This window comes from Anarhichas minor, unplaced genomic scaffold, assembly GCF_050575085.1.
Source record: "Anarhichas minor isolate MPS153535 unplaced genomic scaffold, ASM5057508v1 ptg000002l, whole genome shotgun sequence".
Classification (NCBI taxonomy): domain Eukaryota; kingdom Metazoa; phylum Chordata; class Actinopteri; order Perciformes; family Anarhichadidae; genus Anarhichas; species Anarhichas minor.
In genome coordinates, this window is record NW_027466448.1 from 9,235,428 (window position 1) to 9,260,241 (window position 24,814).

General features: G+C 41.5%; 3 protein-coding genes across 4 annotated transcripts; 2 read left to right on the forward strand and 1 right to left on the reverse strand.

Annotated features, from left to right (window-relative positions):
- Positions 1 to 1,365: 1,365 nt before the first annotated feature.
- Positions 1,366 to 7,301, forward strand: inpp5ja (inositol polyphosphate-5-phosphatase Ja). The gene is made up of 12 exons (XM_076089322.1): positions 1,366 to 2,039; positions 3,038 to 3,145; positions 3,300 to 3,408; positions 3,543 to 3,659; positions 4,212 to 4,387; positions 4,763 to 4,874; positions 5,069 to 5,178; positions 5,305 to 5,515; positions 5,623 to 5,760; positions 5,864 to 5,929; positions 6,015 to 6,119; positions 6,831 to 7,301. Exons 1-12 carry the CDS (start codon positions 1,396 to 1,398, stop codon positions 7,299 to 7,301), a joined length of 2,367 nt encoding a protein of 788 aa, XP_075945437.1. The 5' UTR covers positions 1,366 to 1,395.
- Positions 7,302 to 10,793: 3,492 nt separating this feature from the next.
- Positions 10,794 to 17,663, forward strand: mat2aa (methionine adenosyltransferase 2Aa). Its single transcript, XM_076089334.1, has 9 exons — positions 10,794 to 11,115; positions 12,057 to 12,134; positions 12,763 to 12,885; positions 13,390 to 13,502; positions 13,640 to 13,783; positions 14,006 to 14,224; positions 14,372 to 14,554; positions 14,703 to 14,836; positions 14,926 to 17,663. Exons 1-9 carry the CDS (start codon positions 11,034 to 11,036, stop codon positions 15,026 to 15,028), a joined length of 1,179 nt encoding a protein of 392 aa, XP_075945449.1. The 5' UTR covers positions 10,794 to 11,033; the 3' UTR covers positions 15,029 to 17,663.
- A 689-nt stretch (positions 17,664 to 18,352) lies between these two features.
- Positions 18,353 to 22,832, reverse strand: sftpba (surfactant protein Ba). 2 transcript variants are annotated; one of them, XM_076089346.1, is made up of 10 exons: positions 22,671 to 22,832; positions 22,500 to 22,558; positions 21,809 to 21,883; positions 20,153 to 20,281; positions 19,915 to 20,028; positions 19,724 to 19,804; positions 19,375 to 19,558; positions 18,924 to 18,982; positions 18,788 to 18,847; positions 18,353 to 18,694 (listed from the first exon to the last, which is right to left on the reverse strand). In XM_076089346.1, exons 1-9 carry the CDS (start codon positions 22,723 to 22,725, stop codon positions 18,797 to 18,799), a joined length of 807 nt encoding a protein of 268 aa, XP_075945461.1. In that variant the 5' UTR covers positions 22,726 to 22,832; the 3' UTR covers positions 18,353 to 18,694; positions 18,788 to 18,796. The 2 variants fall into 2 exon arrangements, with proteins under 2 accessions (XP_075945461.1, XP_075945469.1); XM_076089354.1 differs by lacking the exons at positions 22,500 to 22,558; positions 22,671 to 22,832 and adding an exon at positions 21,957 to 21,986.
- Between the last annotated feature and the right edge of the window lie 1,982 nt (positions 22,833 to 24,814).

A 24,814-nucleotide genomic window follows, 5' to 3' on the forward strand; every position in this document is an offset into this window, starting at 1 on the left:
GATCACCTTTGCGGTTCACCTTGGAAATGAAATAATGGTTTAAAAAAAACGCCTGAACGGTAAGACGGATGTTTTCACGAGGACGTTTTCACTGCAGCTGCGTGTTTGTGTTTTAATTCGCATGTAACATTGTGCTTTGTGGTGTTCTTCACGAGTCCACGCTCGCACCTTTGAAGATAATGAAGCTGTCGTTCAGGCTCATGGACTATGAAATGTGAAAAAGGGCCCACTTTACTGTGCTGCTCTCAAAGTTGCCTTTTTTTTTACTTTTAAAGTGAGTTAATTACAAACCTGCTTATCGCCGTTAGTCAACGCTCCGTTTAGGACTGTGGTCACATGAGATGCTCTGTTACTGAGATACCCTAATTTGCATTTCATGAATGATTAACAAGAGGTGTATAATTTCTGTGTGCAGGGAGCAAGTAAACAAGATGGTGGGAGGAGAGAGGCCCCTGTCCTCCTATCATGTCATCCGTCCTCCTCCTTGTGACCTACAGAGTCTGTTGACATTGTCTGATGTGCTTCTTGATCTGCAGCTGTGTGTGAACTGTGCCCTGAGATAGGGCTAACCTATATCACCTATAACCTATAACCTATAACCTATATATAACCTACAGGGATAATCCCTGAGACAGGCAGTAACCCGGCTCACACTGAGATCTCATGATGAACAATTCTGCCTTTTGCTTTGTGAAAGGGTCAGAAGGCTAATTAAAGTTGCTAGGCAACAAGGATATATTCGAGGAAGGAGGTACAAAGTTAGTTCCTTAGCCCAATAAGTGAGTAGAATTTTAACAGCAGATTCAAATTACTAATACAAAATCAAATCCACAAAATCAATTGTGATGTATTAGATTAAGCCACTCAGCAGTATATATAGTTACCACCTTTACCAGCTGCAACAGAAGAAGTAAAGCGTGCACATTAATGCATCCATTGTTATAATCCAATGATATATATATATATATATATATATATATATATATATATGAAATGGGCCATTTTGCAGAATGAGTACTTTTACTTTGAGTATGTTTTGATGCTAAAACATACATTTACCTCAAATGCAAAACGTTTACTTGTAACAAAGATGTGAATACTTTCGTCACTGCCTCGGCCCCGTTGCCATGACAACGTCATCAGTGATGCCTGAGCAGCATGATGTGGACAGGTGCTCAATGTAATGTGATGCATTTGCTCAGCTTCCACTCAGTGCCTGCAAACCCGTTGCACTGGTGTACTAAGGACTCACTGACTGATTGTTGGGTGCAGTCTGATTGAAGACACGATGAAGGGCAAAGAATGCTCTCTGCTATCATTGTCTTGCTTTAATGTTTGACTTGTCTTTGAAGATAAATGTGTAATAATGATCCACATGCTGCCTGTTGCAGGTTGATGGATCGCATGCAGCAGAAACAGATCAGCACTGACCCTTGTGGACCCAAAGTGCAACCTGGACCCTGCGCATGGATCGGAGTCAGTCCGGCTTCACCTCCACAGTTCGCAGTCCAGAAACCACCTCTCATCAGCCCATCAGAGGAGCCCCAGAAACAGTGTGGATTGAGCATCATGCAGGCTGCAGCTGCACCTGTAATAGTGACGGACCAAATGCAGTCAACGCAGCCAAAGTCTGGAACCACCCCAGCAACACTGGTAAGCATAAGCCGGCCAAGACCGACTGCTCTCGCAACTAAACCTGCTCCGAAGTCGACCAGAATCTCAGTGGACCCCTCCAAGGAAATATATTTAATCCCAGTTTTTATCCCAGGACCTCAAAGTGCCAACGTCCTGTCACATTCCCCGACAGAGTCCTCCTTATGCCGTCACAGTCCTCAGAGTCCCCGCAGCCCTCAGTCTTACACCAGCCAGCCTTACCTGAGCCCTAACCCTGGCCTGCCCCATCCCATTCCCAGCCTGAACTCTAGCCTAAGCCCAAAACCCAGCCTCAGTCCTCAGCCTCAGAGGACCCCCTCACCCGGGAGCTCCACCCAGAACCAAGTGCAGTCTGAGAAGCCAGGTGGAGAAAACAATGACTTCAGGTGAGACAATTAATAACACCTTTACATGTCACATGAATCAAAGCTGCAAATTTCACTTTGAGTTTTGTGAACCTGGTAAAGTGACACAGACACATTTTGTTGTCAGAAGGAGATGAAGGAGAAGATATGTGTTCTGGATAGGCTTTTAAGACTTGGGAGTTTGCTGCTCAAAACGATGAGCCATGTTGTGTGGAAATGAGACTAAGACACTAAGAAAACAAGAACATTTTGAAAAGAAAAATGTGAATTAGGTCACTTCTGACATTAAAATAAACAGCCAGCTCTCAGATCGTATTCATGAAAGTGCTCTTGAAGTTTTCAAAACAGGTTGTGTTCAGAAATAACATGATTTTAAGCAAACATTTGACAAAAACAAATAAATGTAACTTTTTCCTGGGATAGTTTATATTTCCAATTACTGTACATTGATTCTCATGTTATAGGCATTTAAAATGAACGGAACTAATCTCAAATCCCATGTTATGCTTTTGAAAAAGTCAGGACTGTAAATAATTGATTTGTATTGATTTTGCTGAAATATGCAAAAAAAAAAAAACAACAACACATGAAACAAGTCTATATATCTTTTGCGAAAACAGTTTTTATGTGATGGCAAAAATCATGAATCTTTTTTTTCCATTTATTTCTTGTCATTTTATAGACAATATGATCAATTGATTCTGTAAATGTTAGCAGCAGCTCTAATGAGTTGTGTTGCCTCTGGTGTTTCTGTAATAAAACAGTATGGCTGGTAGTTTCATTTCAAAAGACATTTAGCTCCATCTCTTTCTCTCTTCTAACACACACACACACACACACACACCTTAGTCATCACCGAGGTAATTGTGCCTACCTTTATATGCTGAGTGTATATACACAAAGCTGATAACAGCTATTTCGCTGAGGATTACAGCACAGACTATGTCCTCTTTCCCAGTACACAACATATAGTACTTAAATCGAATGCAGCATTTTTCACTGTTTCTAATCCCTGACAGGGTGTACATCGTCACATGGAACGTGGGATCAGCTGTCCCTCCAGATGACATCACGTCTCTCTTCGGACCAAACGTTTCAGATGGGAGCGTTGACATGTTTATCATCGGGTAAGCAAGTATTTCCACCAGGCTCAGCAGTGCCAGGGAGACAGCCGCGGGTGCCCACTCAGTCATCTGTGTTCGTTTTGATGCCTGTTACCCATCACTGTCCCTTTTCTTTCACTTGTTGATGACATTTCTCTACTTCTCTGGCACCACACAGACTCCAGGAAGTCAACTCCATGATAAACAAGCGACTGAAGGATGTTATTTTCTCAGACCAGTGGAGTGAGCTTTGCATGGACAAGCTGAGTCCTTTCGGATATGTTTTGGTCAGTAAGGAGTTAAACCTCATCATATCTGTCATACTGTAGATTTTGTTTTTACTCCTATCCCTTTTTTTTGCCATTATAAACTCTAGTTTACCGTATTGATATCATATTTTGCATCTGTCCCATCCCTTTAGGTGGCGTCCCAGCGTATGCAGGGAGTGCTGCTGCTGGTTTTCTCTAAATTCTGCCATCTTCCATTCCTCAGAGGTGTGCAGACTGAGAGCACACGCACAGGACTTGGTGGATATTGGGTGCGTGTGATCTGCTCTTAACTCTGAGATTTGTTACGTTACTAAATTTGTGGCGGGTTTGTGTCAGTGGGAATTTAGGGGGATGGGGGTATTGTGTGCTCCCTCCTGCCAGCAGGCGCGTGCATGCGTGGGTGCATATGTCAGTGTGTGACCTTCCTGTGCGTGTTGATGTCAGCATCACCCCTGGCTGCTGCTGGTGCAGTCTCCTTCTCTCTGAGGTCAGTGCAGCAGCAGGCTGTCTGGCTTTCTGGTTCTGTGACTCGGTCAGAAAAAAAACATCCCGACTTTGTCCCTGAACACAGTTGATACACGCTGGCTCAACGTATTTATGAAAATATTTAATTATTTATGCTAATGGCCTAGCATTTATACAGCGCCTTTTATAGTCTTCGGACCACTCAAAGGGCTTTACACTAGAAGAGCCGTGGATCGAGACCGCTGTCTTTCCGATTGGCGGACGAGCCGCTCTATCTCCTGAACCACAGCCCCCCCCCCCGAAGGGATCCCTTTCCCAACGTGTCCTCTCTTTACCCTTTTTTTTCTCATTCTAAGGGGAATAAAGGGGGTGTCAGCGCGAGGATGACAGTGTTTGGCCACCCAGTGTGCTTTCTCAACTGTCACCTGCCAGCTCACATGAGGAACCTGGAACAGCGGATGGAGGACTTTGAAAGCATCCTGCAGCAGCAGCAGTTTGAAGGAGGCACTGCCACTGGTGTGCTGGACCACGAGTGGGTGATATCATGTTTTATGTATGACTTTGACTAGTTTAGCTGAAGATTGTCCATCTATAAATATTGCATTCAGTCATGCATAGAATACTCTGTATCTAGTTTTTATTTGCACCTAAATGCCATATTACATGATGAGAAGCTCAGCTATCTTAAAAGTCTCAGTATATGATCTTTTATCTGTCTTGAGCTTCAAGCCACACATTTTATTTGAGCAGGAATGTTACTGATTTCTTGGGATAGCAATTAACATGAAGTAAAATAGATTGTTCAAAAGCACCTTTACAATTGCCTCTCAGAAGTAAAAGGAAATAGCATCCTTCCTGTTTTATATTGAAATGTGTACCTCTGCGGGGGTTTCTTTTCTGTCCCCAGTGTCGTTTTTTGGTTTGGGGATTTAAATTTCCGTATTGAAGACTATGACATCCATGTGGTGAAATGTGCCATCGACAGCAATAAACTGCCACTTCTGTGGGAGCGAGATCAGGTGAGGCATTTTAAATCATTCGCCCCTTGACCTTTTCTTAAAGGCTTTACGACACCTGCTTTTTGGTCATCAACTACGACCAGCAGAGAGCGCTCTGACACAAAGTGAACAAACATCCCCTTATGTCAGCGTGAATAAAAGTCATCCAGGTGTGTGACCTGCTCTTCCTTTCCCATCATTTGTCTACTCCACAGCTCAACATGGCTAAAAACACAGAGTCCATCCTTGAGGGCTTCATTGAGGGCCCACTCAAATTCCCCCCCACCTATAAGTTTGACGTGGGCACTCATACTTACGACACCAGGTTCGTCCAGTCGCCTTTATCGTAAACTTCCCCCTCTCATATTGTATTTTTCTAGAGGCCGAGGCCTGTTAAATTGTTGCTGCCCACCATGACAGTCTGTTCTTTATTCGCTTCTTTTTTTGTCAGTACAAAGAAGAGGAAACCTGCCTGGACAGATCGCATCCTCTGGCGCCCTCGTCGTACCGGCTCCCCAGTTCCTACCCACAATGCAGCGCTGCAGCGGGGTCTGACCTCGTGGTTGGGCGGGGCGACTAAAGTGACACAGCATGTGTACCGAAGTCACATGGGCTACACCGTCAGCGACCACAAGCCTGTTTCTGCCGTGTTCTCACTGGATGTGAGACAATATTTCCTTAAATTACGCTCTACCAAATTTTTGAATGACATCTCTCGTTGTATCGCTTGCTTACGTTTTATTCAACTGCCTTGTGCTCTATTTTCTAGTTCCCATTCAAGGTGGATATGCCTCTGGTGGAGCTGCAGTTAAACAAGGACTGGTGTAAAGTCTCAGATGCTACTGTCAGATTCACTGTTGCATCGATTTATCAGCGCAGCTCATGGGACTGGGTAGCAATATACAAGGTAATTCTCTGATTGTTTTTGCTCAACAGCTCAGGGTAAATTCTTACAATTTGATGGCCGGCGTCAGTGTTTAAAATGATGTCCATTTGTTACTTCTGCACAGGTTGGATTCAGACATCACAAAGATTACCAGGCATACATATGGGCCAAGGGAGAGCACGCAACACAGGTGTGTCAGACACTCAAATTCACACATTTAATTTGTGCAGCAGCAGAATTCAGGGTTCATTTCTTTCCGTTCATTTCTTCACCAGGTGACATTTTCAGAGGAGGATTTGCCGAGAGATGACTGTGAATACATCCTGGGTTACTACAGTAATAATATGAACAGCATTGTTGGACTGTCAACGCCAATACAGGTAACAAAAGTCAGATCTCACTGCTTCTTATGATGTATTCATGAATGGATGTATGCACATATATGGTAGGTATAAGTATGTGGACACCCAAGCATTACAGACATATGTGGCTAAGTACCTTCACTATTCTGGGAAAGGTTTATAAGGGACAAGAGGGTCCCGTCTAGTTGGTTACCCTTAATTTCCAAAGCTCTCGTGAGCTGGTTGTGGTGAGGGATTTGACGTGGAGTGGTTGTGGTTAAGGTCGTTGGGCAACGAGTCACGTGAGAGTTGTCGTACGTTTCAGCAGACCTATGGTTATCTAGCAGACACCCGACCTGAAGTCATTGGGTCCAAGTCTCAAGCAAGTCAAGTCACTCCCCTAATACTTTGATGTAAGTCAGGGCTCTGTGCAGGCTTGTCACGTTATGTCACACCAAACTGTGAAAACCAGAGTGACAGGAAAGAACTGCCAGCAACCTCGCTCATAACCCTTAGGGGTTGGAGTCCCACGCTAAATAAGACCTCAGGGAGGCCGGGTTAGAGTGTTTCAATGACTGTTTTTATTGTTTCAATGTATGTTCTTAATTGTTTTTTAAATCTCTTTTGCCTTATGTTTTGATGCTTTTAATGGTTTTATGTGAAGCACTTTGAATTACCTTGTTGTTGAAATGTGCTATACAAATAAACTTGCCTTGCCTTATCCTCTCTTGAATTCTCCATCCTAAACAGATCAACATTCCAGTCCACAGCCCCACCGCGCATCGCTCCGACTGCTCAGACGCCAGCTCAGAAGATGACAGCACTCTGGTTCTGCTGGCCCCAAACTCCCGCAGCCCGAGCCCCAAAACCGGAAAACACAACCATCGCCATCGTCGCAGCCGCAGCCCAGCTGTTTCTGCTCTCTCCACCAAACCCCTGCCCTCCCTGCAGGGCCTCAGCCTCTGTCCTCGCTCCAAAGAATGCCAGACTCGCAGCCGCTCCCCTTGCTCTGCTGCTAAGAAGGAGCGACTGGTCTCCCCCGTCGCCGTGGTGTCCCCCGCCATCAGCCCGCTCAGTCCCCGCAGCCCCGTGTCTCCAGGTGGCGGGGTGACTGCACCGGAGGCCCTGGTCGCTGCCATCTTAGGTGAACACAGACCAGCTCAGATTAGCCCCACAGGGGTCAAACAGATAGGGAAGATGGGGGAAACAAGCACTGCATAGACTATAAACAACAATAGCGAAAAGGAGGCGCTGTACAAGGAGAACAACGGCAATATCCATGCATTAAGTGTCTGATCCCACGACGTCGCTGTGCTGGTAGAAGAAGCACATTCAGTGACTCCTCATGTAGTTTGTAAACATTCCACATCATAGCCATGCAGTTCTGTTTCTGAATCTACCATCATGGCATACACTATGTGTATCTTGGAGTCAAAGATGTGTCCAGATTCCCGACGCCAAGTGCTTTTATAGACTCATAAGCTATATCATATACGTAAACAAACCTGTTGAATGTGAAACCAAAGTCAGAGTAAACCTGTGACGGATGTGACCAGTGATTACTGACAGCAATATGGATCCATGTAGACAGTCTCATATCAAAGTAAGGACCCTGGACCAGACGTATTGACGTAGTGTCATATTTTACATCAGAGAGAGTGTGTTTGTGTGCGTGTGGGTTTGTGTAGACTTATGTGTTGAAAACAAATTTGTGAAACATGCATTTTGGACCAGATGATGGTTTCAACTTTCAACTCTATAGTTCTTGGTCTGTATTCATGAAATGAATCGGATGCATCAAAGAACAGAGAGAGAGAGCATTTCACCACCTCAGTCAATCTGAAATGTACATGTGTCCGTGTGACTTGAACAGTAATCTTAGAACGATGCTCTTTTCCTTAGCGGCTGTTCTATAGAGATCAGTGAGTGGGTGTTAAGGCTAATGTGTTTGTTTTGCTTCAAGAAAGATACATGTCATGTGCTTTGTGTGAGTGTGCAAATAAAACTGAAATCAACAACAAAAAAACATGGTTATTTGAGAAATAGTGTGTATATGTGGACTCCAGTCATATAACGACACAGTATTCACTACAGTGACAGCAGCAGAGGGAAAACAGCTTGTCCAGCATGAAATCATTGATATGCTGATGGCGTTTCATGCAGACAAATGCCATGAAAGAATTTGACAATTTTTGAATAGGAACAAGAGAACAAACTGTCAATCTCTTGGAATATCCATGCAATTAGTTTAGACAGAGAAGATCTTTAGGTTTCTACTGAGACGTGGATAAGCATGCACAGTGTAGTGTTCGCCCTGATTTATGCTCTAGAAAATCCCTCTGGATTAGAAAGGGATCATAAAACCAAAGATGTACACAAGAGAGAAGAAGACAAACACATTGCAAAGTGGGATCATGCACTGATTAATGCATGCCATCTGATGGGCAGCCAGAAATAAGGCTTCTAATCCCAACTGCATAGTTCACAAGTAGCTGGCTGCAGAAAGTTAGGGAGGCAAACCTGAATAATCATTACAGATCCCCTCAAACAACTGCCACTAAGGGTTGTTTTCCTCTCCACATACTGAGCAGAAATGAAGTTTAATTCCTATGACGTTTGGTAGTGAAGTAGTTGAATACTGATGTGAGATGTGAAATAGTGGGCACTCTCTTAAAATAGACAACATATGAGATACTTTTACCTCTTTTGGCCCTTTACGATCCTTAAAATAAGCGAAACACTTGATACATTCACCTCTTTAGGCCTGTAGAAATCTCTAAAATAAGTCATGATACTTTAATGTTTGCAGGCCTGTGAAATTCCTCAAATAAAGTGAAATACTATATGCCTTTATTTCTTCAAGCGTCTAAAAATCCCTACAAACCTTAAAATTAGCAAAATACTGCTGTATTATAACTTTATATCCTGTCTATTCAGTTCTATTTGTGGCCTATCTTATCATCTATTTTTTTTTTGCTTACTGGTTTTGAATGTCATCCTTGTCTTTGTCAATGTAAAGCATGCACTTGCTACACTGCCTTGCCTTCAGGCTCCCAGAAATTCTTAAAGCAAGCTTACTTGCACCTTGCACGTCTCTTGTGTAAAGTAAGTAAAACTCACAATAGTCTCATGGACCCTTCAGGACTTTTAAAATCGTCTTCATGTTGCATTTGGGCTAACTTACAACAGATTACTGCAGTGTAAATGTTTTTCCAATTTATTTAAAAAAAAATGTTTTATGTATTGTTTTTCATTTGGTCTCGCTTTTTAAATCTTTATTCTACATTAATCATTTTGTATTTGTTTTTATTACTTATTGAAAGCGTTTATAAAACCAATTATTTGCAAAGCACTTTGAATAATCAAAGTGGGCTTTGAATAAAGCTGCCTTGCTTTGCCTTCAGGCTGCTACAAAACATCCTGAAACAATTGAAATACTTGATACTTTCACCTCCTCAAGCCTCTCAGTCTGAGCTTGTGCAAAACACTTTGTTCTTCCACTTTAAGGGCGGTGGAAGGCTCTAAATGTCTTGAGAATTGAGACAAATTCGAGAATGAAACATTTCATAACCTGTGATGATGCATCCGAATCAGCTTTATTGGCCACAATATACAGTATGGTGCACTCATACAAGTGATTTAACTGGTTTTATGTTGCTCTGTGTACATACTCAGAAATAGACGTGCAGCTTACAGCCAAAACAAGAATATTTAATTTACATGTGGCATTTGTAAAAAAGTAGAACAAAATGGCATCTGCGTAATGGAGCAGAGTGCAAAGGGTGCTGGAATAAGGAGTAACGTAACAGGTTGATTGTTTAAACAAGTTGTCACCCACTTTCCAAGTTACAATATTGAGCAGCTTAAAACCCTTAAGGACCCATGGTGACACAGTTGTCACAGACACTTTAAATCCTGCAAAGTTCCTTATACAGATTAATCATTGATTTTAACTCTTGAAGTCCCAACGTAAGACACACTGAACATCCTGGTGAGGTCATGTGACAGTGAGTTAATTTGTGTGTGATGTATTTGTCACAATAAAAAAATAAAATAATGAGCTGCTCAATTGGTTAACTGATTAAATTATTTTTTAATTAAAATATGTTCTGTTGTTGATTCAAAACACATTTAAACTAATGTAAACATTCAATAAATTATTAGTCAAATGTATTATGAAATAATTTTTGCATATTACTAAATAAAATGCACAAACAAACAAGATTTAACTATCCTATTTTGGTCCTATTTCAAAGTAATTTCATTATTTATTTGTTTTGCAGTATGGATAAGAATGAACGATACCGTGTTCAGGATGCACTGAAGCTCATCCAGGGAGAAGACATGTTTGTCACGTAAAACAAATGGTTAAACCTAACTCGAGAAGTTATTATGCAAATAAAAAGGAATATCTTTGTTACTAAACAAAAGGTTGATGGAATTTCAAATGAGGAAAACATCTATACGTAAACGCCTATTGTGACATATATATATCATTTCACATCTTTGGCTCTAGGAGGTAGTATTAAGAAAATATTTTCAGAAATGTGTTCCATTTAGTCTGTTTTATATCTCCTATCATTTTCCTTTAAAGGAAAAATGGGTTTGTGTTTTCTTACGGGCTGCGGTCGCCGGATATTCATTTACCCCTCAGGGACTTTTCTTAATTAGCTCGAGCACGCCCATGTGCACCACGTGGTCTGTGCTCAGCAACAACATTGGCTGCAGAGAAAAGCCTCGAAGGGTCTGAAGAAGTTGTTCAGTCATACAAACACAGCTGTCCTGGTCCAGTCTGCACACTTGCACCCCTGTGAGCCGACACTTTGAAGCTACGTACTCGCACGGTGTGCGTTTGCAGGAGAGCCCCAGGTGAAGGAACAGCTGTCCGGTTTCTCCACCCCGTGGTATCTGAACGGCTAGCTTCGTTAGCTAACAGCGTGTTTATTGGCTAAAATGAACGGTTTCCATAACAACTCGCTCATTGATGAAGACTGCTTCCTCTTCACGTCCGAGTCAGTCGGAGAGGGACACCCAGGTAACTGCACGTTTCCCCTCTCCGCGTATCATAATTAGCCAGATAGCATCATGTTAGCCTCTGAAACAAGGTCATGCTGCAGGTTACCGGTCGCTCAGCGTGTTGTTGTGTGTCAGCTGTCCACTAAGTCCCTGCTCATCCTCTACTGTGCCTCTTGTCAAGTGTAAAGTGCGTCCGCCTGGTGTGGAAGTCTCATAGCTGCATTTAATTCAGACTAGACACTATCAGAAGAACCAGGTACTATTCACAGGCTGGGATATCGTTCATGTTTCTACTGTGGACGTTGAGTTGCACCGTCGTGCTAACAACACTGCTGCTAACTCGTTAGCGTGGTTGGTGCCTGTCACTCACATATATATATAGCTCCACGCTGCTGTCCTAGCTAGCTAGCATACGGTGTGTGTATCACCTGTGATGGATGTGACTTTAAAAACATATGATGCTTTAATGTCCTCTGTGTTATTCTGTCAAAAAACAATCAAAACCATGTTCATAAGTGAGTAATAAGCCTCATGATGTACAATTACATATTAGTTTCTTGAGTTCCTGTGTTCAGAGTTAAGCTTAATAACTGCGCTTTGACATAGAGAGTAACAATCATTTGTAAAGTGCGCATTTGCCAGTTTATATAACTGGGTGTAAGGCATTCACATACTTCATGGTTGCAGCGCCTGAAGTGATCTCCACGAATGACATTCTTCTGTGTCCCTTTTATACTAGCACAGCGTGTACAGGATCAGCATGAATAGTTGGAATAAATATGGAGAGAAGTTTTCCATTCAAGAAAAATTTAAAATAGTTTAATTATATATTAACCAAACGCATAATACGTTTTCCAACAATGTGTGCATATTTATCAATGAGCAAAATTGACACATTGCCATGTTTGCATGTGTGTTTACAAGAATTCTGAAAAAAAGTTCTGGTGTGTTATTCCACAGATAAGATTTGTGACCAAATCAGTGATGCCGTGTTGGATGCTCACCTCAGACAAGACCCCGATGCCAAAGTAGCATGTGGTAAGTCTTTAGAAAGCAAAGCAGGCTGGGCGTTTTATTATTAAGTATTCAATTACAGTTGCATATTTTGTTTTTGAGAAATATGTTCTGATGTATCCTGTGGTTCCTGTAAGGTATAGGCCCATTTCAACCAAATTGTACTGGGAACTAGGGAGCTTCTGGAAGCACACTCCCCTTTGCAGATGTTCTATTGTTCTCTGATTTCATAGAGGAACATTTCGTAATGACTATGCTGTGCACACTTGAATACACCAGCGATAGAGAGGATGAAAGCTGGAGAGGCTTTTAGGTAGGGCAACTTTCCTGTTTGCTACGACGACCTGTTTAAACAGCGACAGCCTAATCAATGAGCACTCAAAGCCTTTTAAGTGGAACAGTAGATGTCTTCGCCTCACATACTGCAGGAGACTTGTTTTACGTCGTGTTGGACATCATGCAGCATAAGCTGAAGATTTTAGTGCTGGAGCTGCAACATTTAGTCTATTAATCAATTGAAAGAAAATGAATAACCAATAAGTTTGATAACTAACGTGTCCTTAATTCCATTTCACCGCTGTGTTCTTAATGATCTATTATATATATATATATATATATATACCCCTCACACTGTATGACATTGTGTCCTCAGAGACTGTTGCGAAGACGGGGATGATCCTGCTGGCGGGGGAGATCACCTCCAGGGCCAACGTTGACTACCAGAAGATCGTCAGGGACACAATCAAACACATAGGCTATGACGACTCCTCCAAAGGTACACTGATAACACTTAGGTCTCGCTTCAAAGTTCAGCATTGCTCTGTGCAATGATTCAAGTTTGTGTCAATGAATATTAAGATTTACACATGGGATTGCATTAAATCTTCCAAAGGGTTTCATTAGTTCTAGGAAAGTAGTACCAGAACTGTCAGAATATCTAGTGAGAATGATCCCGGATTGCATTATAAAAAGTAGAAAGTCAATAACCAAGAGTTCACTATCATTATGCACCATGAATCCAGAAAAAAATTTACATTTTAGAAGCCTTTAGGGTGTGAGTAATCTGAGTAGTGTCTGAAATAGCTGTTTTATTTCCCTATATCGTCAATAAGTGAAGGTAAAACCTGTTAGGCAATATTGTCAGGATGCGCTGGAAGCTCTGTACCTCCCAGGTGATGTCCTGTTGCCAGCTTTTAAGTTAAAGTTCATATGTGAAGGAGGCTTGGTGAGGATTGACAGGTGTAACCGGTTACTGAGGTTCAGTTGTCTTGTTCTGCAGGCTTCGACTATAAGACCTGCAATGTGCTGGTGGCTTTGGAGCAGCAGTCCCCCGACATTGCTCAGGGTGTTCACCAGGATCGAAAAGAGGAGGACGTGGGAGCCGGTGACCAGGTCGGAGCTTTCATATGTTTGTGTTTGATCCACAGCTTGGGTACCTGTAGCCAGAAATGGGGTGGTAACCAAGTTCTTGATGTTCTGTTATTTTTTACCTCTATTCATGCTGTGATTTGTGACTGCACCTGTCCCAGGGTGTGATGTTCGGATATGCCACTGATGAGACGGAGGAGTGCATGCCCCTCACTATTGTCCTGGCTCACAAGCTCAACGCCAAGATGGCTGAATTGCGCCGAAATGGAACATTGCCGTGGCTCCGACCCGATTCCAAAACTCAGGTAGGACAAGGAAACGGTACCTCCACGTCCACACAGTCCATCTGCTTTGTTTAGAAGATAAAACCCTGAATCAGAATCACCTTTTATTGGCAAAGTATGTGTGCTCACTCAAGCAATTTGACTAATATTTGATTTATATGTTTTCTTTCCAAATATACACTTTTAAAGACATCGTGCAGAGACATATTTCACCTACTGTAGACCACTGTTTTTCCCCCTCAGGTGACTATTCAGTACAGACCGGATCAAGGAGCCATGGTGCCGTTGCGTGTCCACACCATTGTGGTCTCAGTGCAGCACGATGAGGCTGTATGTTTGGATGAGATGCGCAAATGTCTGAAGGAGCAGGTGGTGAAAGCTGTGGTTCCCAGCAGCTACCTCGATGAGGAAACCGTATACCACCTGCAGCCCAGTGGACGCTTTGTCATTGGAGGACCGCAGGTGAGACAAGAACGTCTTTAAACTGTGTTTAAGTCACACCAGGATAAGTGAAATTAACCGATTTTCAGTGAACACACAAAATCATGTCAATCAAAAATATGTCTTTAAATGTGCATAAACCTCAAAGTCCCGTGTTTCTTCTCGCAGGGTGACGCTGGTCTGACCGGGCGTAAGATCATTGTCGATACTTACGGTGGCTGGGGTGCTCATGGGGGCGGAGCCTTTTCTGGGAAGGACTACACAAAAGTAGATCGCTCTGCTGCCTATGCTGCCCGCTGGGTGGCCAAATCTCTGGTGAAAGCTGGGCTCTGCAAGCGCGTGTTGGTCCAGGTGAGTGTACAATAAATCAGTGTTGAAGGGATAACTTGCCCCAAATCATTGTATTACAGTAGTTAGTAGCAGGTTTTTTTTCTTGCTAGTTTTTTAAATGTCTCTCCTGTTTCAGCTAAATTCATAATGTCCACATAATCTGTTTCAGGTATCCTATGCTATTGGAATCGCCCATCCACTCTCCATCTCCATCTTCCACTTTGGGTCCTCCCAGAGGAGCGAGAAGGAGCTGCTGGAAATTGTGAAGAAGAACTTTGACCTCCGTCCTGGAGTCATCGTGAGGTATCCTGTGCTTTCTAATTTTAGATGTTAGCCAACAAACATATAACACATACTTCGGGTTTCTTTAAATTGTTTTATTTCTGTCTCAGGGATCTTGACCTGAAGAGGCCAATCTACCAGCGCACAGCAGCTTATGGTCACTTTGGCCGTGACTTCTTTTCATGGGAGGTGCCCAAGAAGCTGAAATACTGAACCCCTCCTCCGATCCTTGAACGGGCCTCAGGTGTACTACAGATGCACCTGTCTGTCTACTTCCCTCCTTTCTCCTCCCCCTCCCCCCTCTTTCTGCTCTCACACACACACACACAGCCACGTCACCACAGCCTCTACTTCATAAAACAATGCCCTTTCGCCACCTCTTAGTTTTCTACACATCTTTATGAGATAACAAAAGTATTTCAGTTGCAGATATTAAGTTGAACAAGCATGTTGGATACATTGTGCGTACAGATTTGAACAGTGCTGCCAGCTTCTATTCATCTTTGGGACACTGCTAGTTATGAGTGGATCTCTGCAGTATATATTTAAACCATATTTATAGCAAGATTTCCAAAACAAGCATTAACCAGTATTGATGGTGTTTTGTAAGACATTTCTGGTATTCCTCAGCTTTTTAAATTCAGAATCTCACAAGTTTATTTATATAAGTGATCAGTGGTTGGAATCCTATGTCGCTTGTTCTTTAATGGCAACATGTTATTTCCCAGTTCAGCACTCCAAAACCATCAGCTGCGTTCCCCTCATACCCTTCCCCTTTGTTTTTGAAATTTTGATGGAACTAAGAGGGCCAAACTCCTCTCAATTTATACGAAACATTTCCTAATTTGTGCTGTCCCTTCAGGCCATTTTTTTTCTGACGTTTTACAGAGAAGTCAGAAGCTGCTATTGACCTTGTGGTTATGTTGGGCTGCGCGATGAAATCACTCCATTTTTGTAATTTATTTTGTAGGTTTAATGTCATGTGAATGTTCCATAAAATGTTAAATGTGTCAATCTTCTACTGACCAAGATAAAGGCACGGTGCAGTACTCGCTTCCCCCTACCTGGGACTGACTCTGGGTGTAGCTACAGAGAAACCCGGCTCAGTCGCCTCTGGACAGGGGCTGCTTTCATCACACGGCAAAATCGTATTTTAATTTGGAGAATGGTGTTTGACTGTTTGTGGGACCTAGCGGTTTGACCAGCAAGGAAGGACAACTGAGTGACGGTCGCACATGTTTAGTGTCCCGACACATTATGAGTCACTGCACTTATTGGCAAGACCCGCCCTGTGAAGCCGGTTTAGACGGAGACGATTAGTTAAGGTCGGGCATATACCTCGAGGATTTAGGGTCAGGATAACCAATTGGTCAGACCATAGGACCCGAACAAATCCGGTTACCAAGTACCTCGTCGAGCATGGACGCCTGGCCAATCCTACCGCTTGAACGCTGCACAGGCCGGGTCTTGCCAAGAAGAGCAGTGTGATTCATAATCGGGCTGTCCTGACGCCTTCAGTCTCACCCGCACACGACGTGAACGGTGGACTGGCACGGAAGAACATGACGAGTAGAGCCAAAGACCGACCAACACAGTAACACAGTCAGCGTAGTGAATGTAACGCATCGTATTACTGCTCAGAAGAGTTAGTTTTGTACTCATGAGGACGTGGGACCATGTGAAATGATTCACAAACACAATGGAATATGTTTCTGTTATGTTTGTGTATTTTGAATCTTCCACTGGAACTGAACGGCAACATTTGCTCTCACAGTCACCAAGAGTGGAAAAGGCCTCTATTTTGATGTTCAATGTATAGCAGTTCCAAAATGAATGTTGAGCTTGCAGCTGAAGCTTTTCTTTTTTAATTTAGTCATTTACTTTTTTAGTAAAGTAGTTTTTAAAAAAAAAACATTCTTTACATTATACCCAATGGATGGCACAAGTCTGATACTTCCTGATGAGTTCACTTAAAGCGATGCAGAGTTGTCAGGGTTGTCCCCGCCATTGTTCTTTTTAAGGCTTTTTGTCGAGAGCTTAGTGAGGAAATTCAGATGGACAAAAGATGTGTGCCAAGGACTTGAATACACAGTATATGTCTCAAATGCTTCCCCAGTTGCCCTCCTCCTTGACATGCATCCTCACAATATAGTTGCAGAGATGAGCCTTAGCCAGATGTGAGGTATCTTAAAATCACCACGGTTGGTACTTTGTCTGAGCTGTGTGCGCAGTCAGTGTGTCTAAAGAAGTCTTCATTGTGTAGCTAGGTGGCACTGTGTCCTCACATAAAATGCTGAAGTTAATATTTTATTTTTTCTACTCTGATAACACTGATATCTCGTCTTGACTCTCACCTCGAGTGTACTGCAGAGAAAGCTTAGATAGGATCCGTTGGAGTGGTGCTGAGAGCATTTCAAGTCTGAGTGGTCATGAGGTGAGATGACTCAACCTCCCAAAGATCTTTTTTTTTTTTTTTTACAATATGTTTGCATCCTCTAGCTCATCCACAGAAGAGACAAATGATCGGTTGGTGTTGTACAGAGAAACCAGCCTGTTTACATGGTCTCCTGTGGGGGGGGTGTCGAGCTGCATTTTTTTTGTTGAATCATTTTTTTAAATGATCAGAAGTAAGTCTGTTAGTGTGGCTGCTGAATGTGAAAAAGTGCCTTTTCTCATTTTCTGCAACGCCCTTATCCCCGGCCCCAAATACCTAACTCCTTACCTGCTGACTTCTCCCCCGGTGTCTACCCTGAGGTTACTCTTCAATAACACTTACTGAGGAGTCTGATTTGTTGTTTCTCTCTGAAACCCTTTAAAAATAAACTGCACTCTTCTTTGTGCTCATTGGGCTTTTGGCTGTTTATTTTGTATCATAAAGCAGATTCGAGTGATTTCATGTCTCAGTGTACATTGAAAAATGATCATTTGTATATGAAGGTTCTGGCCAACAACAAATAACAATGTTGTGTATATGGAAACCAAAATGGTAAAACAAGATGGCAGAAGTAGGTATCAATACGATTAAGCTCTAAAGATGATCACATCCTTGGGTAGAATATAAATTGACACAAAACCTTGAGAGTAGTTTCTATTCTAGTTGTTATACTTGTGTTGAGTAACAGCAGTGACTACTCTCTACACACCTTTACGCTCAATAATTCACGTTCACTTCTTTACGTTAAAACTGCAAATACTAAAGTTCAGGTTCAGAACCCTTACCATGGAAGTTGGACTTTTACTAAAACCAGGTTTGGGATTAAGACCACCAAAAACAGTTACCTTCAAAAATACAGAGTGCTGATATGAAACTGTATTAGAATGCCAGTTTATGACGAGTTCATATAGAGAAGATAAATACGAATTTTTTTTAAATGCTCCTTTATTGGCAGAATAGAAGACCCATCCAGTGATGTTTACTTAATTTAGTCAGATAATCTGACTCAATGTAGGGGATGAAGCCCTGAAACGTTTTATATAGTGGTTAGTACAAAAGAGTAAAAAAGTTAAAAATAGAAAATTCTCATCAAGTGTACAGAATATTTGTGAAATGTCTTTATTTTATACAAATAATTCAACTTTCTGATCCTACAGCTGAGCTTTCATATCTGATCCACATTCCTTTTACTACAGAAATTCAAATAATCCTTTTGTCGTGATGTTTTGTAAAGCTACATCCTGGTGTTCTTCACTCAAAGCAGACAGTAAATACGGAGCAAAATCCAAAAATGCAGTAAGATATCAAATCGGCGTCAGAAAGAAATGCTATGAGACAGAATGTCACATTTGTCAAGCAGTACGAGTAATATTTGCAGTTTGATGTTGAAAGATCTGGGTCGTCCAAGGGCACACTGAGTTTGACTCGTATTTTTTAGGCCCACCCTGAAATAGAAACATTTGGAGACATTTTACGTGAGGTTGTGTGTTCTAGTTTTAAGATACGTTCTCACAAAAATGACATAAAATTCTACCCACCGTAACATTTTAAAGTGTGTCGAGAGGCTTCCAGGCAAATTTCTGACAGTAATACAGAGTCTGCGTAAAGAAGACAAATAGGATCACTACTTAGCATTCAGAAGATAACCAAGTTCACTGATAGTCTTTTACTTACTCCACATTTGAGGGCAGTCGTCATGTCTCTGCACCTGTAGCTTGCCAAAGTGCATGGGTCTGACAGTGCCAAAAACAAAAAACAGGGTCATTAGAACGTTAATAGATTTGTTGAAAGACAGCAGATCACTTCTTTTTTGAGAACTGATGAATCGTCCTTTATCAAGTAAACATTTGCTGCTTCCAGTTTCTAAAAAATGCGACCAAATGTGTTCTGTTTTATATAATTGTAAATTGAAAAGAGCTTTCTCACTGTGGCCATTTTAAATAATCAAACGTGTCACACTAATGATGCATTCAATGTAGGCGTACTAGTTCGGGAGCCTTAGGGTCTGTCCTGCTTGCTCACTGGCACGGTTTACTAAAAAACGATGGACAAACTGGAGGATGGATGAAGTAAGTTATTTGCAGATGAAGCTCTGCACACAACACTGAAGGAGAGGCAGACTGACCTACAAGAGGAGCCTCCTGCCCCTTACACAGCTGGATGAGAGTGCAGATGGCCTGAGGGGTGGCGTAGCTCAGGATCGCATCCAGCACCGTCTTGGTGAACCTGCCAATCACGTCCTCGCACTCATCTTGGTAGGCGGAGGGCAAAATATAACAAATCTCCCCCAGCAGCTTGATCAAGGCATCCTGCAACAAGTGACAGAGAGGAAGTTGCATTGTGTCAGCCAAAGGTTATCAGTGCCATCTGGAGGCATTTAGGTGTCTGCGTACATGTGTGTCGGTGGTTGTGCATGGACAAAGAGATACTGTGCTTGTTCACGTGTGTTCTTTCATTGCGTGAGCGTAACTCACCTCGGTCCTTTCTGCAGGGAGCAAGTCCTCCAAAGTCTTGATCAGGAAAATACAGAAGGTGCATTCTGTTGTGGACTGCAGCTGATTGATTCAAACAGCAGAAGGAGTAAAGCACAACACAAACACACACACACACACATATAAACACATATTATCTTCAAATGTGTTCCTCGAACTTGTACTTTACTGACATTTTCACTTGTCGCAGCAACCTGAAGGGCCTCCTTGACGAAATAGCTGAGCATCTTCTCCTGCTTGTCACAGGAGCCACAGAGTCCAATGACTTTGCAGACCTCTGCTGGTTTCTGCAGCGAAAGAGATGTGTTGAGGATAGACATCTCATCAGGAAGACACCGACAGCAAAGACTACAGGATGCACTGATACTTTATCAACCTCAACTAAGACGATCAATTCAGCATGCAACTTACTACGATACCAGCAATGAAGTTGATGGCCATTGGGAGCATCTTCTCCACCTCGTCTTTGCAGAGTTTAGCAGTACTAGCTGGTCCCGGCAGGTAGTCACACAGATGTTCAATGCCATCCATCATCTTTTTCTGAAAAGAAGCGCTGAATTATGTGCTGTGTGTTCTTTAAACCTCAGGACAAAGCTATATTATATTAATATTATTGATATAAATCTAAACAGGATTTTTGACAGGAGACAGCATTCCCTTTTTCAACCTATATCAAAGGCTTGAGTGAACAGTTTAAGTGCTATTATTGATAACATACTACATTTGTAGTTAAGTAAATCATTTCCTGCCAAGATTTCTTGAATTGTCTTATATGTTGTTCAATGACTCGGTTTCCCTTTGTTAAATCCCATGGTTTGGACTGGAGATTTACAGCCCCCACTAAAGTTGCAAAACATTAAACAGACAATAAAATAGTGGGTGTACCTTGTCACTTCCATTACATCGTTGAGCAACAGCTGCAATGCAAACACAGCTGCATTATGACTGGTCAAAATGACCCTTTAAAGGAAGAGTTTTAGCTTCCACCTTTGAGGCAAAAACGTACACAAGCTGCCTAAACCAACAGGCATAGATAGATAGATAGATAGATAGATAGATTATTTCAGACTCAGGGTCCATAGAGACAAATACATAAAAAAAAAAAAACAGACACAAACAATAAAAGTACGGAGGCCTAGCAATGCCTTACATGCATACAATATATATTAATGAACACTAATGAAAACTATCTTTTTGAGTTGAACATCATCAGAGTCACAAAGCTGCCGAGGTAACTGAAAATATAAGCTGTCAACAACAGCGTTCACTTTAAGAACAAATGGAAGTCCTTGTCACGCGGTGTCTGGTGCTTATTTATAGCGGATTACTTCCGCATAACAGGAGCTAACTAGCTGGCTACATTGGAGCATTTGTGACACAAGGAACAAAACAAAAGAACCTTTGTGGAGGGACATTTTAAACCTTGCTTGGATGGAAATAGAATAAAAAAACTTCACAATTAGTTGAGTTTAAATTAGCTATTTCACCATTTATTGGTTCCTTTATGTATTTCTCCATAAGATTAAATTCCACAGCGTCTTAGTTATGTCTTTAACACTATTTATGTTATTCTATTTTGTAGTACCATGCACCCCTAGTGGTATCTAAACATGCACATGTGGAAGTTTAAGTTTAATGTAATTAGTTTTGTGGTGCTCATAGCAAAATTACATTTTACAAATCACATCTCCCGATGAAGTTCAGAAGAAAGAGGATCTTTGAGGTCAGGCGAGAAACTTTCATTTCAACATTTGATTTCAACTTTTTGTTCGACAGAAAACAGGAAGTGGCTTTGTACCAAAAAGAAAAGGGGACCTTAACTTTGTTGTGCATGCCTGAATGCACTGAACGCACCACTGAATGTGAAGAGCGGGCCTCAGCTAATAAAAGAACAGGTGGAATTCAAGGTGTTTTTTATTTAATGAAAACTATTCAGCCACAGAGCTTAGCACAGTGTGCATTTTAATCTTGACTTGTGCATATAGACATACACAGAATCAATAATACTATCAGTGAGCTAATATTAGTCCTCTGGGATGTCTTTGCTTAGTCCACTGTTGTACTCACCTGGAGGTCTGCATTGGAAAACATGTCAGCAAGGAGTTCAAATATTTGGGTGCAGTCCTGGCAGACGTCCCCGGTCTGGTTATAAAGTAGAAGTCACATAATGGAAAACGAATCTTTAAACTTTAAACCGATTTAATCACTTACGTACCCTGGGGGGCCTCATTCTTGGCATGCATGAGATGCGTTGTGTTTCATGAGGAAGTAGACATGTGAAAGTTGTATTTCAGTTTTAAATGTTCTACGAGTGGAACTGTGCAAAATTGAAGACACTTCCTGATTTTGAAGAAATGCAAATCTCAGTTGTCACTGTGACGGTTGAACTCCCATACTGTATCTATCGTTAAACTAGCTCAACCTATGACATGTTTACGTATATGTAATCATAACATGTACTTTTATACTTGCATATACTTTTACTTTGATACTTTAAATACATTTTGATGATAATACACACTTTTAGCACTCAATACACAAAATACTTTCATAAACCTTTTCTAAGAATTAATGGAAGATTCCTGAATTTCTTGTAATTAAATGTAATTTTTACTTGAAGTTATATTTGTTGTTTGGTGAGTCGTGTCTCAGTGCGTTCTTATCGGTAAGATAAGGTGTGTACACATTATACTTTGTGTCATTTGTTGTTCATGTTTTGAATGCAAAATATAACAAGAAATCAAAATAGTAAACTTACTGCTTTCAGGGCATCTGGAACATTTTGCAAACCATCGATGTTGAAAGCCGAAGTCAGAGCTGCAGAGGGAAATATTCATCAATAATAATCTTCATTGTAATGTCTCATCACTTGACTTCTTACTATTCACTTCATAATTCATCACCCTAGTACAATTAATTATAGTCTCACCACAGGCTTCAAGACAAACGAAGAGAAGCAAAGCGATCTTGAGCGAGGCCATCATGTGTTATCTTCAGGCTTCTAGTTGAATGTCCTCCCTCCTGAGCTCTGCACAGGGAACTGTGCGTGTACTGAAGCTTATATTTGAGCCCACCACCAAGATAGGATTCGTTTTCAGCACAGAGGAACTGCTTTTGTTCTCTGTACCTAATATTACTCAAGTTTGATATTCAGTTCCTCACACCAAGGTCGGCCTGCTGGTCGTTCCACCACTGTGGTCTGGACTGAAAAATCTCAACAACTATTTCATCTATTGCCATGACATGCTGAATGTCAGCATGTTAACATGTTAACATATTTACTATGCCAAATGTAGGCATGTTAACATGATAAATGTAGCATATTAGCATTCCGCCTCAACGTGCATAGATTATTATCATTATTATTATTATAGATTAGTGCAGTCCCCGTTCGCGAAGACGTTCAAATCAGGGAGTAAAAAGTATATTAAATACCTACAATTGGACATGACATGTTATGATGTTGTCAGGGTAGCATGATATGTTGCAGCAAAGTGCTGTCCCATTGGTATTTACACCGTTTCAGGCCTGTGATGGGGCCTGTGAACGTTTTTTAGGTTTTACAGGGCTGCTTCTCTGGTGCCACCCTCAGGCTATAGCGTTTGCTGTCCACATGTGAGGTTCTGATCATGACAAAGCCATCTCACTTTTTTTCTTGTGTGTACTGACTGGTATAGCCTCAAATGGTCGCAGCCTGAATTACCTCAAGTGCCCTGGATTATTAACTGCGTACGTTTTGGTGCCTAATTACCATTTATTTTGGTTTGGTATGTTCCCGGAATATGTCTGTTGGCTTATCTTTATGACCAGTACTTTATGGTAGTACTGTATGTGTCATTCCAGTAATTCATATCTCTGCAGCAGCTGTCAGAGAATTGTGCCAGTCTTAAATTGTATACAATAGCAGGGTCGCCAATTGGCGGACCGCGGTCCGGATCCGGACCCAGACGCCGTTGTATCCGGACCCAGGACCTAAAACCCATTTTATTTTGACAGAGCGATTCTATTTTAAGCGGCGCAGCTTTTTCAGCCTTTACGGCACTTGTTGAGCGGTGCAGGAAACACACCGACCAATGCGTTATAAATCACATCACGTGATGCAGCTCAGCTCGTCTGTCCGCGGGAGGAGACGAGGAAAGAGAAGGAAAGAGCAGGAGAGTAATACGTGAGTCAGAGAAGTTAGTTCACATGACGTTCTCCAAAGAGAGAACAGTGTTCAGAGAGACCAGAGAGACCAGAGTCTTTAACCAAGAATGAACAGACGCTTATAGGTTAATTATTCACACGGACAGTTTAATACCAGTGTGTCTCACATGTTCAGAGACCGTGACGATTATTAAAAGCAGCAAATGAAGCGACGCTACGAGACAAAGCACAACTCTTTTGAGCAAACGTTCCCTCTCACATCTGAATGAAGACACAGAAAATAAACCCAAGAGTCCAATATGATCAGAATCATAACACATGAATTCACTGACCAACGATGATGTAAACAGAGATAATAGAGCTGAAACAAGTGTTAATAACCACACATAAAGTCCATGCAGAAACATTTCTCTTTTTAAATTACAAAAATATAATATTGTGTCTTTTTGATTGACATCACTTCACACCTGAATGAACTGAATTTAAAGCTGCAGGACAATTCAGTGAAATTAATTTGTCTAAAATGAAGTACTTTCTTTTAAGATGCACATTTTTCAAAAGCTTTCTGTTCTGTCAGTTATTCTTTAATCCAGCTCTTATTTTACTTGAAACGAGAAGAACATTTATTTATGTATTTCTATGTATTATTTATAATCCATCCAGTTAAATTTGAAAAGTGAGAATAATAATTGTTAAAATATAATTGATGTGTACTTTCTTTATTTGATTTGACAGTTGTTGACTACACAGAGACGTTGTTACTACTAGGCTTCTTGAATATATATATATATATATATATATATATATATATATATATATATATATATTATTGTAATGTTCCGGACCTTTGCCCGAGGACATTTTCTCAATCTGGACCTTTTGGAATTTAAATTGAATACCCCTGCTATATAGTAACATAAAGCCGCT

Coding starts and splice junctions, on each gene's coding strand:
- inpp5ja (XM_076089322.1), top strand. CDS start 1,396: ATGGATCGCATGCAGCAGAAACAGATCAGCACTGACCCTTGTGGACCC. Junction 3,146..3,299: donor GTTGACATGTTTATCATCGG/GTAAGCAAGTAT, acceptor GGCACCACACAG/ACTCCAGGAAGTCAACTCCA. Junction 5,179..5,304: donor ACTCATACTTACGACACCAG/GTTCGTCCAGTC, acceptor TTTTTTTGTCAG/TACAAAGAAGAGGAAACCTG.
- mat2aa (XM_076089334.1), top strand. CDS start 11,034: ATGAACGGTTTCCATAACAACTCGCTCATTGATGAAGACTGCTTCCTC. Junction 11,116..12,056: donor AGTCGGAGAGGGACACCCAG/GTAACTGCACGT, acceptor GTTATTCCACAG/ATAAGATTTGTGACCAAATC. Junction 12,135..12,762: donor CGATGCCAAAGTAGCATGTG/GTAAGTCTTTAG, acceptor TTGTGTCCTCAG/AGACTGTTGCGAAGACGGGG.
- sftpba (XM_076089346.1), bottom strand. CDS start 22,725: ATGATGGCCTCGCTCAAGATCGCTTTGCTTCTCTTCGTTTGTCTTGAA. Junction 22,559..22,670: donor CGTTTGTCTTGAAGCCTGTG/GTGAGACTATAA, acceptor TTCCCTCTGCAG/CTCTGACTTCGGCTTTCAAC. Junction 19,559..19,723: donor TCCCTGCAGAAAGGACCGAG/GTGAGTTACGCT, acceptor CACTTGTTGCAG/GATGCCTTGATCAAGCTGCT.